This window comes from Cervus elaphus, chromosome 3, assembly GCF_910594005.1.
Source record: "Cervus elaphus chromosome 3, mCerEla1.1, whole genome shotgun sequence".
NCBI lineage: Eukaryota > Metazoa > Chordata > Mammalia > Artiodactyla > Cervidae > Cervus > Cervus elaphus.
The window spans coordinates 30,244,552-30,263,584 of record NC_057817.1 but is presented as its reverse complement, the minus strand read 5'-3'; the positions used below and the strand labels follow the sequence as shown (position 1 = coordinate 30,263,584).

The window sequence follows — 19,033 nt, the reverse complement described above, 5'->3', positions numbered from 1 at the left end:
ACCCCACAGTCCCAAGGCTATTCTCTACACGAAATTGTGTATGGGAGGCCTTCTCCCATAAGAAAACAGGTGTCAACAAATTTGCCTCAGGTAAGGGGGGGATAGGATTTCACAGCAGATGGAACTGGGTAAGGTAATAAATTGGGTAACTAAGTTTGTACAAGAAAGGGTGCCGTTCCCCCTTGGGGAACAGATTCATGAGTTTACACTTGGTGACCAAGTATGGGTCAAAGATTGGAAACATGATTTGCTAGCCCTTTGGTGAAAGGGCCCTTATGTTATTCTAACTACCCCTACTGCAGTTAAAGTTGCAGGTATTGTCCCTTGATCCATCACACCAGAGCAAAGAAGACATACCACACTGACCCGGAGGACGCCGAGTGGACCACCCAGAAGGACCCCACCGACCCACGGGAAACCAAGATCATTCTGAGGAGGAAGAAGAAAACTAGGTCCCAGACGAGCCCTCTACAGGATGGAGCTGGGTAAACGACTCCTGCTGCTCGGCCTCACCAATGCAATTTTGAACTTGGGTATGTGGGGCTATGCCCGTCAGTAATAGACAGACTCCCCTGGTGGGTATCGTCACTCCGTTATGGGGACTTTAACAACAGAAAGGAACTTTCCTCTCTCTCACCAACCATAACCTTTCTTTGCCCTCTGGTGTTAGAAGAAGCCATCAGTGGGCCAGGGACATAGGGTTACATTTAACATGAACACCAGCCTTACGGAGATAACAAAGGCTTATACCTCATATATGAGAATTAAGGAGGAAAAAGCCTCCCTTACAAAAGGGGGACAGGACTCCCGGTGCCTTGAGCAATACTACCAGGTCTGGGATGAATATTTCTGGATGACTCCTGAGAAAGGACAGTTGATTGCCCCTGCTACTATTTGCTGGGAACAAAAAGAACAGAAAGTTGGATTTGGAGACCATCCCCTAGACCCAAAAGAATTGTTATTTGTCCCCTGAACAAAGTAAACAAATCTTGGAAGTTACCTATCACCCCAATCAGTCTGCTCAGTGGCCCGTTCCAACTGGAAATATAATCCTGGAATCCGCTGGGTAGCCCCCAATGGGACCCAGTGGCTCTGTGGGCTTAACTTATGGCCATGGTTACCAGTTGGCTGGGTGGGGCGTTGCACATTAGGATTTGCTTTCGCCCATGGCAGAATTAAGCCTAGCCTACACCAGCCTCCAGTAAACCTGCCTTATCTGCATGCAAGATGGACACGATCTGTGTTCCAATGGTATGACTATCTTGCTGCCTTGTTTATACCCTCTGTAGGGACAACGGATATCATGGTTAAGGTAGAGGCCTTAACTAATTTCATTAAACAGGCCCTCTTAGAGAGTACTAAAGCCATTCAAGCTTTGAACGAAGAACAGATTCAGATGAGGAAGGCAGTAATTCAAAATAGGATGGCATTAGACATACTCACAGCAGCCCAAGGAGGGACTCTGGCGAATGGTGTGTACATCCCTGACCTGTCTGAAGATGTATCTGCTGCCTTGGAGGATATGCAAAATCAAGTGAAAGCCATGTCTAATGAACTGTTGTTATAGTAATCTTGATCATACTGCTTTGTGCACCCTGCTTCCTACAATGCCTTGTGAATTTTGTAACCCAGAGGTTGATAGCATTCTCTCATGTGGGTGGCAGGAGGGCTAAGGTACAATATATCTCAATAAATGATGCTCGTTATGGAAACTAAGAGCATCAAGAGGGGGGAATGAAGGAGGAATTCATAGGGCCTGGACTCCATCTCAGGCCTGTCTGTGCTGATCGTGCGCGGCCACCTCTCCAGTGGACTCTGAACTCTGTGCTTAGCGCCTGTGGGAATGACAATGGAAGGATAAGACCCCCCTCTGGGCAGGGGAATCTTGAAGAACAGGCACTAATCACCCCTGCCTCTGGACACTATCTATCAGAATGTAAGCACAGGCTTATCAGTTATTAACTATTTGGAATGTAACTGCGGGCTTATTGATTATTGACTGTTTGAACACATAACACGTGAATGATGGGGTTATTGTAGTTGTATTTACCCTTCCTTTGTTTATGTAAGTCTCAAGGGAATTGGGGTAGTGGGTTTGGACACATGGGGTATAAAAGATTTTCACAAATGCTGGTCGGGGTCCTTGGCTAAGAGGAGACTCTGCCTTGGGCCCGCCGGTGTAATAAACTGCACTCCACTATCTGCATTGTCCTTCTGAGTGAGTCTGTTTCCCGGAAAGCGTGGCTATAACATTCTGAACTCAGAGACTCAGCTCTCAGATCATACAGACACAGAGTCTGTCCTTGGAGGGTAGCTGCTGTCACCTGGCTGGATTTGTGCTGACAGGACACCAGCCACCACACAGACTGGACGGCTCTCACCCGGAGCACTGCCCCCCTAAGCCCTGGGGCCAGGGTGATCAGCTCCTGTCAGCCAAGGCCACACAGTGAAGCTGGCAGAGATGACCCAGGCAGATGGCTCCTGGAGCTGCCAGAGTTCCTGTCTGAGAGGCCCAGGGCAGAAGAAGGTAAAGGGAAAATACACCCAGTGCGTCAATGTGGGGAAGGTTCCCATCTTCACCCCCGTGGAGAAAGTCCCCTTGGCTGACATCTCATTATCCTGTCACCGCCCCATTCATTCCTCTGAGTTTGTCAGCCCTGAGCAAACTCAGGTTCTGGAAAATGGTTATTTCCTCCCCTAACGCTCCCTCTGACTGCAGCAGGAGAGAACTGTTCAGCAGCGAGGAGTCTTTCAGAACTAGAGATGTGTCTTTGGTAGTCATAATATGGAAAATGCTTTTTTTTTTTTTTAAACAAGGTCAAGAGAGAAAGCTGAGAGGGGGGAATAAGTGGAGAGGTTGCCAGGCAGGAGGGAGAGAAAATGCTGGAGGTGGAAGAGATGGGATGTAGGAGTCCAAGACCTTGTCGAGGGCACTGGCAGGTATATTTCTTCTGAACCTGATCTTGGCAAAGCTGTTGCCTGCTGGTTATTTTATTATTATTATTTTAAATATTTTGGCCAATCTGTGTGGCATGCGGGATCTTAATTCTCCCACCAGGGATCGAACCCAAGCCCCCCTGCACTGGGAGCTCAGAGTCTTAACCACTGGACCACCAGGGAAGTCCCTGGAAAATGCTTTTGAACACTTGTCTCACCACCAGATGACTTCTTTTTCTCTCTCTTTCTAAAATAAGAACAGAATATAAAGCATTCCTAATTACACGAGAATTTTATCTACATTCACAAATTAGTTTAATTCATTGGGAAGGTGAGTATAAATACACAATCTCTTTGATGTCACCTTTCCCCTCCTCCCACCCTGGCCAGCTCCACTCTATTCTTACCAAATATCTCATTTGGCTCAAGGGAGATGTCTAGCTCAACAGTAAGCTGATAGTGAAATGCCTTTGACAAAGGGAATCATGTCCAGTTGTACCATTATAAAAATTATTACAGTTTTAAAGTTTAATTCATTTCTTTAACACTTTAAATTTTTTATTTTGTATTTGGGTATAGCCCATTAACAATGTTGTGGTAGTTTCAGGTGAACGGGGAAGGAACTCTGCCATACATATACATGCATCCATTCTCTTCTCATTCATTTTTTTATTAATTTTCCTTGGAGTATACTCACTTTACAATTTTGTGTTAGTCTCTACTGCACAGCAAAATGAATCAGTCACACATATACACATATCCCCTCCCTTTTGGACAGACTTCCCATTCAAGTTCCCATAGTGCATCAGGCAGAGTTCCCTGTGCTCCACAATATGTCCTCATTAGTTATCTATTTTAGGCATGCATACTAAGTCGCTTCAGTCATGCCCAACTCTTTGCAACACTATGGACTGTAGCCCACTCACCAGGCTCCTCTGTCCATGGGATTCTCCAGGCAAGAATACTGGAGTGGGTTACCATGCCCTTCTCCAAGGGATCTTTCTGCCCCAGGGATCGAATCCATGTCTCTTATGTCTCCTGCATCGGCAGGCAGGTTCTTCACCACAGCCCACTTGGAAAGCCATCTATTTTATACAGAGTATCATGGCAATCTCAATTTCCCAATTCCTCCCACCACCACCACCACTCCCATTCATTATTTTTAAAGAGCCTATTTGGTTCAAGTCATTATTCTAGGTTCTACAGGGAATATACTTAGCTTTATTGTTCCCCCTCAGTTTTTAGAGATAGATCTCATAGGCACGATCCTAATTTGAGGCAGAACAGACCACATGTTAGAAGCGGCAGGCATATGTGGCAGCCACCATCGTGTGTCTACCCCAAAGCCATTCCTGGCTGGTAGTTTTTATCTGCCAACAACCTCTGGGCCTCTCCAGCACCAGGGTGAATCCTAGTCTAAGCTGATTTGAGGTCATTAGAGTTCCCTCGCCAGGGTCTGGTTAAGGAAGCAGCAGATGATGCAATTATGCAAATGAGAGGTGAGGTAAAGTCGGCTGGATGGGGCTTGGTGGGAAGATGTTCTTGGAAGAATTTCCTTGCTCTTAAAAAAAGGAACACTAAAAAAAAAAAAAAAGGAACACTGGGAAACTATTTTCTTTTTTGAAACTTTGACATTATTTTGTGAGCACATAACACTTGAAGTTGCTGCAGTTATCTTGTGACCATAAGGGAACTGACATGAGGACAAAAGCAAACATTCCAAGTCTAACAGAACAGAAAGATGTAAAGACCCTGGGTCCTTGCTAGATTGTTGAGCACCTCAATTGACGAGTCCTGAAACTTCTCTCCGTAGTGCATTTTTCATTATGTGAGATTCTAAACCTTTTATTGTTTGGGGGCATTTTGAGTTGGGTCTTCATTGCTTCCTGTCAAAAGTATCAATGTTATAATATAAAAGCCTTATGCAATAGTTCATGGAAACTTTTAGCAAGACAATAATAAAAATATTAAGACCTTTTAAAACAAAAAAAAATATTGTGTAATCCCCTTGGGACTTCCCTGGTGGTCCAGTGGCTAAGACTGTGCTCCCAACGCAGGGGGTCTGAGTTTGATCCCTGGTCAGGGAACTAGATGTCACATGCTGCAACTAAGAGTGTGCATGCCACAGCTGAAAAGATCCCGCGTGCCGCAACCAAGAGCCGGAGCAGCCAAATAAATAAGTGTTAATAAAATAAAATGGTATACTCCCTTTGCAGTGCAAGCACTGGCCTGGGAGAGTAAAGTTCCATGCCTCCCTTCCTTACTTTGGTTTTTGCCTGTAGTGCCTGGTCAACCAAACCGATCTGCTGCTTCTTTCCAGTCTCCCCAGGAGTTCTGGGTGAACTGAAGCTCTAAATTGAAAGCACACAGAGAATATCTGCAGGCCTGAAAAAACCTCCTTCCCTTTTACATGCAGCAGGGAACGGAGACAGAGCCTGGCCTGTGGCGATCAGGTAGAAGATCTGGGTATCTTCTGATACAGAAGAGCAAGGAGGCCCCACTGGAAGGAGCATCTCCCTCCAGGAAGCCCAGCCAGAAGGAGCCAGGGCAGTCCTAAATCTTCCGGGGCCTGAGGCGCTTTGAGCTGCCCTTTGAGACAAGGGGGTGGTAGCAGGGGACTCTTAGCACAAGAACCAGGCCAGACTCTAGGGGCTCCAGTGTGTGAATAGGGGTCACTTGACCGGTTGTTTCCTTGTGTTGGGGGGCCCTTGGGTCCTCAAGAGGAGAAAACCTGAGAGGCTTTTTCGAATTCTCTGGTCCACTTGGTTTCTTCTGCTCTCCGCTCCTGCTCCCCTCTCTACCCCACCCTCATCTTCTCTCTCCACTTCCATTTCTCCCTCCCCTCCCCCTTCCCCATCTCATTTCCTCCATCACCTCCCTTCCCTCTGCTCGGGCATCAGCATAGTAATGTGCAGCGGAAAGAATTCACGTGGAGACTGAGACAGCGTCTAACAGCGGCTGACGGTCAGCCCGCAACAGCTGGGAGACCCACAGGCTCCGAAAGCTCGGGCCCAGCCAGACTCAGCCATCAGATGAGCGCCTGCGTGGCCTGCAGGCAGAGGGCAGGCAGGGCAGTTTGTAGGGCATCAAACTCTTTGAACTTGTCTGTTCAGCTGCCACCTGGCCTCTCCCTGCAGGAGGTAGGGGACGTGGACGACAGAGTGTCATGATTGCAGAAAAGAGTCTCCTGGTGGCTGGCCTGAGGGCCAGGAGCCCTGTGCTGGCCCATCTCACGCACATGCATGTGCTCAAGAAGTTCTTATCAGACAGTCTCTTGTAACAGAGCTGCAGAATCAAGTGGAGGCCAGGATGAGAAGCCCAGGTTCCATTCTGATAAGCGGTGTGACTAACTGCAGCTGCCCCTTCTCGGTCACACTTACTCAGGGGCCAGAGCCACTGCTTCGTACTGAAACGACATCGAGGACAACAGAACTGACTCTCTAGAAGGAAGGCTGTGGACATCATGGCACTTCACCCCTGAACACTCCTGCAGGCACCTCCTAAGAACTAGAACATTCTCTTACACAATCAATTCCTGTCTTCACATCTAAAAACAGTAGTCATTCATAGCATATACTCTACACAAATTTCTCCAGTAGCCTTTTTCTTCTTCAAATCCAGGATCCAATTTAAGTTTGAACAGTGAGTTTAGTTGTTATATCTCTTAGTTTCATGTCTAGAACTTGTCCTACTATAGTGGGCTGAGTGGTGCCCCTCCCCCTCCAAATAAGACATGTCCACATCCCAGAACCAGTGAATATGACCTTGGGAAAAGGGTCTTTACCAGATCAGCTGGGCTTCCCAGGCGGCTCAGTGGTAAAGAATCCATCTGCCTGTCAATGCAGGAGACACAAGAGACGCAAGTTTGATCCCTGGGTCGGGAAGATCCTCTGGAGGAGGAAATGGCAACCCACTCCAGTATTCTTGCCTGGGAAATCCCATGGTCAGAGGAGCACAGTGGGTTACAGTCCATGGAGTCACAGAGTCAGACACGACTGAGCACACACGCATGAAGAATGAAACAAGATCAGTTAAGGACTGTGAGATCATTCTGGGTTACCTTTGTCCCCGAATTCAGTGACACATGTCTTTACAGGAAGGAGAGGAAGACACAGACACAGAGGAGGAGAAGGCCATGTGAAGGCAGAGGCAGAGATCAGAGCACTCAGCTGCAGCCAAGGAACGCCTGGAGCCACTGGAAGCTGGAAGAGGCAAGAAAGGATTCTCCCCTAGGGCCTTTGGGAGTAAATCTTACCAACATCTTGATTTCCAGTCTCCAGAATGGTGAAAGAATCAATTTTTATTGTTTAAAACCACCACATTTGTGGGCTTCCCTAGTAGTTCAGACAGTAAAGCATCCACCTGCAATGCAGGAGACCTGAGTTCAATCCCTGGGTTGGGAACATCCCCTGGAGAAGGAAATAGCAACCCACTCCAGTATCCTTGCCTAGAAAATTCCATGGACAGAAGGGCCTGGCAGGCTGTACAGTCCATGGGGTCACAAAGAGTTGGACATGACTAAGTGACTAACACACACAGCTAACACCACATTTGTGGTAGTTTCTTATGACATCTCTAGAAAACTCATACACTCACTTTTCTTGGAATCATCTTATAGAATGTCCCAAATCTGAAATTGTCTTCAGATTGACCTTTTAAGGTCATAAACCTGATTAAATCATTCGCCTGCTTAAAACCCTCCAATATCTTTTCATGGCATTTAAAGCAAGCTAGAGGGGAGAAGGAAATGGAAACCCACTCCGGTACTCTTGCCTGGAGAATCCCTTGGACTGAGGAGCCTGGTGGGCTATAGCCCATGAGGTCGCAGAATCGGACACGACCGAGAAACTCACACACACACCCAAAACTGAAGAGATACTTGGCGCAAGGGTACACATTATCCACTCTCCCATCTCCTGCCGGAAGCAGGATGGGGCAGGCAGCACCTGGGAGGCAGGATGGCTCAACTTCTGGAGTCTTGGGGCCTCAGTGCCTGCAACAGCTGGCCTTGAGCAAATAAAAGACTAAGTTGTTTACTGTAAAATAATAATAATAAAGTAAGCTAGAGGGAGAGGGAAATGGCAAACCACTCCAGTATTCTTACCTGGAAAATTCCATGGTCAGAGGAGCCTGGCTGGCTACAGTCCATGGGGTCCCAAAAGAGTTGGACACCACTGAGCGACTAAACAACAAAAACAACAAATATTGGTTTCTATACACATACGCCCCACTCCAGTACTCTTGCCTGGAAAATCCCATGGACGGAGGAGCCTGGTGGGCTGCAGTCCGTGGGGTCGCGAAGAGTCAGACACGACTGAGCGACTTCACTTTCCCTTTTCACTTTCATGCATTGGAGAAGGAAACGGCAACCCGCTCCAGTGTTCTTGCCTGGAGAATCCCAGGGACGGGGGAGCCTAGTGGGCTGCCGTCTTTGGGGTCGCACAGAGTCGGACACGACTGAAGTGACTTAGCAGCAGCAGCAGCATACACATACGTAAAAGAAAAGAAATTTGCACCCTTAACATTAACAAACTACTAAATGTAAAATATTAGATAACCAAAAAGGACCACTCTGAAACACAGGGAACTCTATATTCTATAATAATCTAAATGGGAAAATAATTTGAAAAAGAAGAGATATATGTATATGTATAACTGAATCACTGCTGTACACCTTAAACTAACACAACACTGTAAATCAACTATACTCTAATAAAAAACGAAAATCAAGTGAAAAAAAAAAAAAGAATCAAAACAAACAGGGTAAGCTGGAGGGACTTCCCTGGTTAAGAATCTGCCGTCCAATGCAGGGGACACAGGTTTCAACCCCTGGTCATGGAATTAAGATCCTACATGCTGTGGGGCAACTAATCTCTCACTCCACAGCTACTGAGCCCATATGCTCTAAAACCTGAGCACCAAACTAGAGAAGTCCTGGCCACAATAAAGACACAGTGCAGCCAAAACAAACAAACAAAATAAGCTATAAACTTTTCCCTCTGATTTAAAAAGCCCAAAGTGGTCTGACTCCTCCTTACTCCTCTTAACTCACCTTTCTTTTTCTTCTCCTCACCCATCTCACTCCAGCCTCACCTTTCTGCAGTTCCTCGAACATGCCAAGTTCATCCCAGACTTATCCTTGCCCAAGTGGCAACCCAGTACAATTCTTCATCTTTGAATCCTGGGTCAGGGGAAAACAATTATGGAGGACATTACTGGGATCTTTGTGGGGAGGGCAACTATGAATATTAGATGATATTTTATCAATGTGAAATGTCTTGGGTGGGTTAATAATATCGTGGATGTGTAGGAAAATGTTCTTATGAGATGCATGCTGAAGTATTTAGGGGTGAAATATAATGTCTGGAACTTACTTTCAAAGGAATTATGGGGAAATATTAACAATTGGTCATTGTTATAACCTGGGGAAAGGGTATTGCATGCATGCTCATTCATGTCTGACTCTTTGTGATTCCCAATGTACTGTAGCCTGCCAGGTTCCTCTGTCCTTGGGATTTTCCAGGCAAGAATGCCAGAGTGGGTTGCCATTTCCTACTCCAGGGGATCTTCCTGACCCAGAGATCGAACCTGAGTCTCCTGCATCTCCTGCATTGGCAGGTGGATTCTTTACCACTGTGTCACCTTGGAAACCCTTAGCATCCTGTGGCCATAAGCTGCTCTCCTGTTCTCCAGTCGACAGGTAGCTGGTTGGAAGGTTCAGGCAGGTGGACGGAGAAGCAATTTTACCATGCAGGCAGGCCTGGAGATAATGAACAGAGTGGAGGATGGTGGGGGGTGGGGAGTTGAGGACAGATTTTGCCTCCTTCCCTGGCTTTCAGCTTCTGGGGATGCAGAAGAGGTTTCTAGAGCCCAGAGGAAGAATGAAATCAGGGCTCGGGACCCCTAATACCAGTGCTGCTATTTTAATTTACACACTCTTCAATAACTCTCATCTTTAAAAAGGAGGTGATAAATAGTTTTGGAGCAGCCTCCACATTTCGATGTTCCTGAGCTTTGAGTGTTAAGCTCAATAAACCTGGATGGTTCAGACGGCAGACATGTCATCCTAGCATCTTGCCAGCAGATGGCAGCAACATACCTCTCTATTTTCCAGACTCCACAACCATGGGAAAAATTTTTTTCAGACGCCTCTGGGTTCCCTTCAGTTGAACAGTTGTTTGACTTAGATTCTGTACAAGACACTACGGAAATGAAAGGGAATGAGATGTGAATGCTGCCCTCAAATATTGTATTGTCAGGGAGCAGGAAAGTCAGACATATAAACAGATTATTAGTTTACTATCAGTAGCTGTGTGACCTTGGGCAAGATGCTTAACTTCTCCATGCTTCAATTTCCTCAACTGTAAAATGGGAATAGTGTCAGTACTTATGTCATAGCATTACTGTGAGGATTAAAAGTGATAATGTGTAAAATGCTTAGCACATAGGAAATGAATTGTGGGCTTGAGAAGACTTGAGAGTCCCTTGGACAGCAAGGAGATCAAACCAGTCAATCCCCAAAGAAATCAATCCTGAGTATTCACTGGAAAGACTGATGCTGAAGCTGAAGCTCCAATACTTTGGCCACCTGATTTGAAGAGCCGACTCACTGGAAATTACTCTGGTGCTGGGAAAGATTGAGGGCAGGAGAAGAAGGGATTGGCAGAGGATGAGATGGTTTGATGGCATCACTGACTCAATGGACATGAGTTTGAGCAAATTCCGGGAGATGGTGAAGGACAGGGAAGCCTGGCCTGCTGCAGTCCATGGGGTCACAAAGAGTCAGACACGACTTAGCAACTGAACCACAACAACGAGAGAAGTGATGAGATGGAAAAGATACCCAGGGTGCTCCCTAACTGGGAGGAGTGGAGCTCCAAAATGGAGATCGTGGGGAAAGGATTCCTCTTTGGTGGAGCCACTCTGTCAGTGGGGATCCTGAAGCTGGGCCAGCCTGGGAGAGCCCACCTGGAATGGAGCTGGACTCCTTCTGGCTGGGCCTCATCTCGCTCCTACATGCCCAGAACACAGAACACCAGCAGGCAGTGAAAAACCAGGATGTATCTTCCTGGAGAGGGAGCCATAATCAGCTCACTGTACAACCTCAGATCGGCCAGTTCTGTCCCTCTGAGCCTCAGTTCCTACCCAAGTGATGGGGTGGGGATCACAGGAACCAAGGGACGGTGCCGAGTTCCACACGTGGGACACTGTGGAGAGCTGGTTGTACAGTCGGCCAATTCAGGGACAACAGGGCCTTGCATCTAGGGATGTAAAGATGAAGAAAGCAGGAAGGCAAGGAGATCTGGGGGAAGACACTGAAATTTCCCAGAATGTGGAATGGAGGTTGGGTCAGTCCTAGACCTTGAGGGGCAGGGAGAGCCCAGTTGACACTTAGATACAACTAATGAGGGCTGTGTCATTTCTTCTGCGTGTCTGTTTACTGTCTGTCATGTAGGAGGGGAAAAGGCATTCAACAATGTTGAGCACTTACTATGAGCTTCATGACATGTTAATTGCTTCATGTACAATACCTCAATTAGATCTCATGACACCTCTGCGAGAAGGTATCATCATTCCTGTTTTACAGATAAAAGAATGGAAGCTCAGAGAGGACATGTAACTTGCCTAGGGTCACACAGCTAGTAAGTGCCTGGTTTGGTGACCTGATCTCTTCTTCCATGACCTTTCCCTCCATTCCACCTTAGCCTTAGCTGCCCACTCCCTTAGCAACACCCTGGGAATCTTATCCATAAATGTCCCAGCTCTAGAATCTCGAATTTACGCATCCTGCTTTCTGAAAACAGCATCCTACCCTCAGTGCCTCTTTTGACCCCTTTATACTGTGACTATTCTTTGATCTCGCCTGAAAGTCTAGCTGTGGACCTCTTAACTCTCCCAATACCCCACCTTCTCTTGCCTACACATCCTTCCTCATCCAGCTTTGAGTCCATGGCCTGTCATTTAGCAGCTATCTTGCCAGTAACCTAAACTTCATTGCATACCTGCCTTGCAAACCTCTGAATACATCCAATTGTCTGTTGAGTCTTCACCAGAGCAGCCAAGGACAGCAGAAGGAGGAGGGGTATTAATAACACTGGCTAATTCTTGTACAGCATGTATTACGTGCCAAGCACTAAGTGCTTCACATACTGGAATCCATTTACTTTTCCAACACTAGGGGGTTACGGTACCATTATTATCATCCCCACTGATGGATAAAGAAAATGGGGTGAACAGAGGTTAAATCACTCAAGCAAACTCAAAGCATACAGCTAATTAGGTTGAGGAGCCACGATCAAACGCATGCAGCCAGTCTGTCCAGTGTCCATGTCTTAATCAGTGTGCATTTGCCCAGGGCACTGAGGTTACCCTTTCCTCCTTCCATCAGCCAGGAAGTACTAGGCTCCTGCCACCCTTTTCCCCACCCCACTGCTCTTAGTGGGGACAATCCAAAGGAAGCCCAGATCCTTCCTCACTGTATTTGGGGGCTGACAATATCCCTCTAGAGATTTGTAATAGTAGTACTGGTAGTAGTAAAATTAGCTTAAAATGTCAGCTTTTATTATATGCGTCCTAAGTATTTTACATGTATGTATGTAACCCTCCTGACAACACTGAGGTGGAAGCCACAATTATCCCCCTTTGGCTGGAGCTCATGAGAGGACATATTACAATAATGACCCTATATTTGTACAGCAGAGTGTTGGAATCAGACGGGAAGTGTGGCAGCTGGACTAGAGCCCTGGTTCTCAGCCGTGACACTTTTCTACCTTTCTTCTGTCTCCAGACCTCCTAGGCCCCACTCTTTCTGAGTGTGGGGGAGCAGTCTTCTCCGAGTTGCCAGCAGGCCTGGTTCCCAAACCCAGGTCAGACCCTGGCCTGACAGCTCCCAGGCCCTGCGGAGGTGGCTCTGCTTCCCTTTACTCTGAGGCTTCTGGGTGGTGAGCGGGGAGCTGAAGCAGGGGAGGGGATGGGAACCCCACCCGTAACTCCTCAGGCCAGCCCCGGAGTCTGCCAGCAGTTCCCTACAGAGGTAAAGCCTGAGCTGGTCCTCCCCAGGACCTACCCCTCTGCAAGAAGCACCAGCTCAGACGCCCAGTCCGCTCCGAGGACAGCAGACAGGGGCGGGGCGGGGCCTAGGATGGAGTGGATGGGGCTCCAGTGGCAGCTGGGGGTCAGAGCGCAGGGCTGCAGCAGAAAGCACCACGGCTTCCCCAGTCCCCTCCTCATTCTTATCAGGCCCCCCAGCCCTAGCCCAAGCAGGACCCTAGCCCCTCCCCACTTTCAAGACCAGCCCTGGTTCATCCATCCCATCCCCTCTCTCCCATCCTCCCTCTTCCCATTCCCCTGGCAACCAAACCAGACTCATCAAGGAGAAGGACCTGGCAGCTGTGCAGGGAGAGACTAATAGCCCGGAAGGAAGGAGGGGCCTGGAGAGGAGCCGGAGGCGGCAGGGATGTGAGCGGAGGGCGTTGGCCCATCTTGGAGGCCATACAAAGGGGGGAGGCTTCTCTGCCCTGCAGTGCAGAGGAGATGGCCAGCCAGGCAGCTGCCCTCCTTGTCCAGAAATCCAGCCCGGAGTCCCGGACCTGATTCCCCAGACGCCCAGCTCTTGTCCTCCGGGCCAGTCTTATGCAGACCTGTCCTTACTGGAGAGCCCTGGAGTCCCCGGCGGCAGCAGCCCCATAGCTCCTGGCAAGCCCAACAGGCCTCAGCTCCCGGCTCCTGCAGACCACCCACGCTGCTTGTCCACTCCTGAGCAGCCTGTGCCTGCGTTCTGGAAGCCATTTGACATGGAAAGGCCAGACATCAGCCTCCCCACCCCTGTGCAGTGGGGAAGGGTATGAAGGGATGCGTGGTTGTGTGTGTCTAACCTGTGTGCACTTAAGTATACGGTGCTATTATGCTTCTGCATCTGTGTGCACAAGCGTGCAGCTCTGTTCTGGGCCTTTTTCTCCTCATCTCTGAACCGGTGGGGATGGGCACCTTCTCTTTCCTCTTCTCTACCCATCCAGCCCCGCCCATTGCTGGGTACCTGCCGCTCCTTAATACTGGAAATGGTCCATCTCGCAGGCTTGGCAGCAGCTGCCGCCCCTCAGCCCCCTCCCCTTCCTACCTCAGGAATGGCCCTGGTTCCCGTCAGGCCATGACTGAGCAGCGGTTGACTGGGGGGAGGGAGAAGCCAGTAAAGACAGACTGCACACACTGGCTCACTCAGCTCGGCCTCCGGCAGGGGCAGGGCTCAGACGTCTGGAGTGGGACCCAGAGCTGGGACCCTCCGCCCCCTCTGATGTGCCCACCTTCTTGGGGCCTGGGGTGGATTTGGGATCTGTGTCTTTAAGGGTGAGACATCAGCAGGCAACCCCCTGGCCAAGTGTCCAGGGGAGGGGGAGGGGAAGAAGCCAGTCCATTAGCGGCAGAGCTGGCGCCAGGCAGCAACCCTGCCCAGAGCCCTGGGGATTATGGAGAGAGCAGCCCTCCCTCACCCACCTCCGCTGCCTCTGCGCTCCGGGCCCCCAGATCTCCCTGGGTGTGGTGACAGAGGGGTGAGCTGACAGCAGTTGAAAGTGAAGCCTAGCCTTCAGGGGACATGTGGAGTCACAGACTCTGGGGCCTAAGCCAGGCCGAATCTCCATCACCTGGGCCACCTCCTCCCTACTCGTGTGAAGCCTGCCCTTTAACCTCCAGGCTTCCTATCCCCCTACTGTGACCAGCTCTTTCAGCCAGGGACACCCCAGTTCAAGTCAGGCCCTCCCATTCTAGGCTCCAGCTCTGGATGCTTGCTAGAAGTCACTGGCCCTCAACCCCCTGCCTGTCTGTGGCCTGTGGTCGCCATCTCTGCTTCCTTACCCGCCAGCAACAGGGGGAATCAAGCGGGCCAGGCGCCAGCACCGGGGAGGGAGGGTGCAGCACTCCCGCGGCTCCGCAGGGGTGGGGCGTCCCCCTCCCCACATAGCCCCACCGTCAGGCCAGTGGGAGGAGCAGCCCAGGCCCCCCCCCTGAACCCGCAGGCCTATAAATCCGCCTCGCAGCGGTCTGCGGCTCCTTCCCCGCGCCCGGACCAGCTCTGCCTGCGGTGACTGCCCATCCTCGGCCGCCATGAGCCACCCGTCGGGCCTCCGGTCCAGCGTCAGTTCCACCTCCTACCGCCGCACCTTCGGGCCACCGCCCTCACTGTCCCCGGGGGCCTTCTCCTATTCGTCCAGCTCCCGCTTCTCGAGCAGCCGCCTGCTGGGTTCGGCGTCCCCCGGCTCCTCCGTGCGCCTGGGCAGCTTCCGCGGTCCCCGGGCGGGCACGAGCGCCCTCCTGCGCCTGCCCTCGGAGCGCCTCGACTTCTCTATGGCCGAGGCGCTCAACCAGGAGTTCCTGGCCACGCGCAGCAACGAGAAGCAGGAGCTGCAGGAGCTCAACGACCGCTTTGCCAACTTCATCGAGAAGGTGCGCTTCCTGGAGCAGCAGAACGCGGCCCTGCGCGGGGAGCTGAACCAGGCCCGGGGCCAGGAGCCGGCCCGCGCCGACCAACTGTGCCAGCAGGAGCTGCGTGAGCTGCGGAGGGAGCTGGAGCTGCTGGGCCGGGAGCGCGACCGGGTGCAGGTGGAGCGCGACGGGCTGGCGGAGGACCTGGCAGCGCTCAAGCAGAGGTCAGAGGGCAGGGCCAGGGCGGGGCGGCGACCGTCGAGGCTGCCGCCGGGAGCGAGGAGCCGCCCCCTCGCCTTGTCCACCTGGGAATGTGCAGGCGGCACCCTCGCCGGCGGGCACTCCCCCCCCCCACCACCACTTTGCTGAGTCTCAGGGGAGGTGAGGGAGGGGGAGTTACTATGTCTCCCCCGTGTACAAAGGGGCCCCACCCCAGCTTCCAGCCGTTTACAGAGAAAATGGGGCAAGTCCATCAGCAGCCCGAAGACCCCTCTCTAGAGGCTGTAGTAGCAGCTCCGACCCAGATCCTGGGGGTCGCGGTCTGCAGGCTGGGCGGTGACCTCGGAACTCAGTTTCTGCACACTCTTCCCACCAGGTTGGAGGAAGAGACTCGGAAGAGGGAGGATGCGGAGCACAACCTCGTGCTTTTCCGTAAGGTGAGCTCGGTCTCCCCATCCCCCACCCCTACCCACCGCCTGCATATCCAGGGTGGCATCTGTGGGCAAAGGGAGGCGACCAGAAGCCCCCAGAGACAGACAGGGAGGGCCAGGCTCTTCCTCGACCTAAACAACCCCTCCCTGCTCTCGAACCCCCCCTGCCACCCCCTCTAGGACGTGGACGACGCCACCCTGTCTCGCCTGGAGTTAGAGCGCAAGATTGAATCTCTGATGGATGAGATTGAGTTCCTCAAGAAGCTGCACGAGGAGGTGGGTGGACCCAGGTGTTAGGTACGACTTCCGGAGGTTGAGGGTGGTCTCTTTGGAGCTGGGGGACAAGCTCATGAAGAGAGTGGCGGGTGGAGCGTTGGAAGAGAAATGAGATTGACTGAGTAGACGTGCGCCGGTCCTCCACCCCCTCTACAGGTGGTTAGACTCACACCCCTGCGCCACCTGGTGGCGAGCAGCGGAGATGCACCCCTGTAACCTGGCCGATGACAGTACCCGCGGGGCGCGAGCTGCGCAGGCCTAAGCGCCCTGCGCTCCCTGGCGCCCCCTTCTGTTCATTCAAGTGTTTCTTCTCTTTTCTGCGCGTCAACTGCGCGGCCCGCGTGGGATCTGTGCGGTGAACTCGGCATCTTGCCCTGGGCGACAGGAGCTGAGAGACCTGCAGCTGAGCGTGGAGAGCCAGCAAGTGCAGCACGTCGAGGTGGAGGCGACCGTGAAGCCCGAGCTGACAGCGGCGCTGAGGGACATCCGAGCCCAGTACGAAAGCATCGCGGCGAAGAACCTGCAGGAGGCAGAAGAGTGGTACAAGTCCAAGGTCCGGAGGCACCGGGGGGTTTGGGAGGGCCTGGAAGGGTGGGGCGCTGGGGGAGAAGGGTCCATCTGGCCCGCTCACCCCCGAGTTGCCACCCTCGCTGCAGTACGCGGACCTGTCGGACGCCGCCAACCGGAACCACGAGGCCCTGCGCCAGGCTAAGCAGGAGATGAATGAGTCCCGACGCCAGATCCAGAGCCTGACGTGCGAGGTGGACGGGCTTCGCGGCACAGTGAGGACCAGGCTGCGCGCCCCGGCCCCGGGGGTGGAGGACAAAGGCTGTGTTCCCCCTACTGAGCCCCTCTTCACCCACCTCCCCAGAACGAGGCGCTGCTCAGACAGCTGCGGGAGCTGGAGGAGCAGTTTGCCCTGGAGGCCGGCGGGTACCAGGCGGGCGCCGCGCGGCTTGAGGAGGAGCTGAGGCAGCTCAAGGAGGAGATGGCGCGACACCTGCGAGAGTACCAGGAGCTTCTCAACGTCAAGATGGCCCTGGACATCGAGATCGCCACCTACCGGAAGCTGCTGGAGGGCGAGGAGAGCAGGTGAGGGGCGGGTGGGGCGTGGTCGGGATGGGTAGGGGTGGAGGAGAGGCGGGTGGAAGGCCAGGGTCCCCCCCAACCCCAGGCCGAGTAGTTGACTACAGGTTTCGTCCCCAGGATTTCCGTGCCAATCCATTCCTTTGCATCCTTGAGTATAAAGACGACTGGTGAGTCTTCCGCGTCTGACTTCCAACCTGTCTGTCCCCTGTCCATTTCTACCCTGATTGGACTCTTGCTATGGCTCTGCTCAGGGACTGATTCTTGCCTGAGTCTTAGTCTGTCCTTGCCCCTGATCCTCGGGCCCTGCCCGTCCCCACCCGTCTCCTCCCAAGGAGATGTTCAGTTCAGTCGCTCACTCCGCCTCTTTGCCACCCCAAAGAGATATAGGGGCTTGGATATCCCAAGACTCCTCCCCTCAACCTCTCATCCTGCCTTTTCCAGTACCTGAGGTGGAGCCTCCCCAGGAAACCCACAGCCGGAAGATGGTTCTGATCAGGACCATTGAGACCCGGGATGGGGAGGTGAGATGGGCCTCTTGAGCCCAGGACCCCATCTTTTCCCATAGTATTTCTGACACCAGCCTGGTGTAAGTAATCTTCGGGTGTTTGTGGGTGAGTGATTCTTGGGGTGAGAATGAGACAGGGAGATGGAGGTGGATGTTCAGATGGGAGCCCCAACTGGTTGAGAGGGAGGGGGTACACTTTGCCACAAAGGAGCTAGAGGGAGGTGGTGCTGAGAGGGGAGTGCCCCTCACACGCCTCACCCCCCAGCAGGTGGTGACAGAGTCTCAGAAGGAGCAGCACAGTGAGCTGGACAAGTCTTCTCCTCAGAGCTACTGAGCTGATGGGAGCTCTCTGCCCTACCCCAGGCCTCTAAGGCCAAATCCTGGCACCAGTTTGGAAATAGTCTCCTCCCCTCTGCATGTGTCCACGGGATGGCACCAGTCACCCCTTCCCTGGCCAGTGGCCAAGCCCTACCCAGCACTGTAGCTGGGCCTGTCCCTGCTTCTCCATGCCCACATAGGCATGATCCATATGTTCCCCACTTCTAGTCCTGCTAAGAGTCTCTGTGGTCCCCATTTCTTGTCCTGGTAAAAGTCTGTATGTTCCCCCATTTCTCATTCTGGTAAGAAGCTGACCAACCCCAGGACGAGTCTATTCCTGCCATAACCCCAAGGTTAGTGGGTGGGTCAGGGTCTGAGTTTCACTTTTAAATCAAATAAAACTGTTATCAAGGGAACCCTCTTCAGTGGTGATTATTTTGTAATGTATAAATATATGGAGTCACTATGTTATATACCTGAATGTAATATAATACTGTAAGTTAGTTATATTTCATTTTTTAAAAAAATCATGGAATCGTAAAGAGAGAGAGAAAACTCCCCAGTACAGTTGTGTTTGTGTCATGGGAGCATCCATGCAAAGGAGGCTCAGCACTATTTTCCCCTTGCCTCAAGTCATTTCTTCCCTGACTCTCACTATCTCAAATCTATGACTCCTGTCTACCCTCCTGAGTTTCCTCCTACCTCTCTGTCCATTCCTTCTCAACTTCCATTCCCCATCTACAACCCTGAATGACCAAAGCAGAGCCCCTCATCTTGCTCTCCACTGTCTGCAGTCATGTTCTTCCTTTTGGATTCTCCATCACAGATGAAGATACCACTA

The 19,033-nt window shown here is 51.6% G+C and overlaps 2 protein-coding genes across 3 annotated transcripts in view; both read left to right on the top strand.

The window, feature by feature from the left end:
- The window catches only part of LOC122682197 (tubulin alpha-1C chain-like), a 1,110,822-nt gene that overhangs the window by 15,331 nt on the left and 1,076,458 nt on the right, over positions 1 to 19,033 (top strand). The window lies entirely within an intron of this gene.
- PRPH (peripherin) lies at positions 14,920 to 18,613 on the top strand. 2 transcript variants are annotated; one of them, XM_043885017.1, is made up of 9 exons: positions 14,920 to 15,578; positions 15,950 to 16,010; positions 16,185 to 16,280; positions 16,666 to 16,833; positions 16,937 to 17,062; positions 17,152 to 17,372; positions 17,487 to 17,536; positions 17,811 to 17,890; positions 18,143 to 18,613. In XM_043885017.1, exons 1-9 carry the CDS (start codon positions 15,037 to 15,039, stop codon positions 18,206 to 18,208), a joined length of 1,410 nt encoding a protein of 469 aa, XP_043740952.1. In that variant the 5' UTR covers positions 14,920 to 15,036; the 3' UTR covers positions 18,209 to 18,613. The 2 variants fall into 2 exon arrangements, with proteins under 2 accessions (XP_043740952.1, XP_043740943.1); XM_043885008.1 differs by having other exon boundaries at positions 18,140 to 18,613.

Bases quoted from the DNA above. Each gene is read 5' to 3' on its own strand.
- PRPH (XM_043885008.1), top strand. From the start codon at position 15,037: ATGAGCCACCCGTCGGGCCTCCGGTCCAGCGTCAGTTCCACCTCCTAC. The intron at 15,579-15,949 runs GTCAGAGGGCAG...TCTTCCCACCAG, and splicing joins CTGGCAGCGCTCAAGCAGAG to GTTGGAGGAAGAGACTCGGA. The intron at 17,373-17,486 runs GTGAGGGGCGGG...TTTCGTCCCCAG, and splicing joins CTGGAGGGCGAGGAGAGCAG to GATTTCCGTGCCAATCCATT.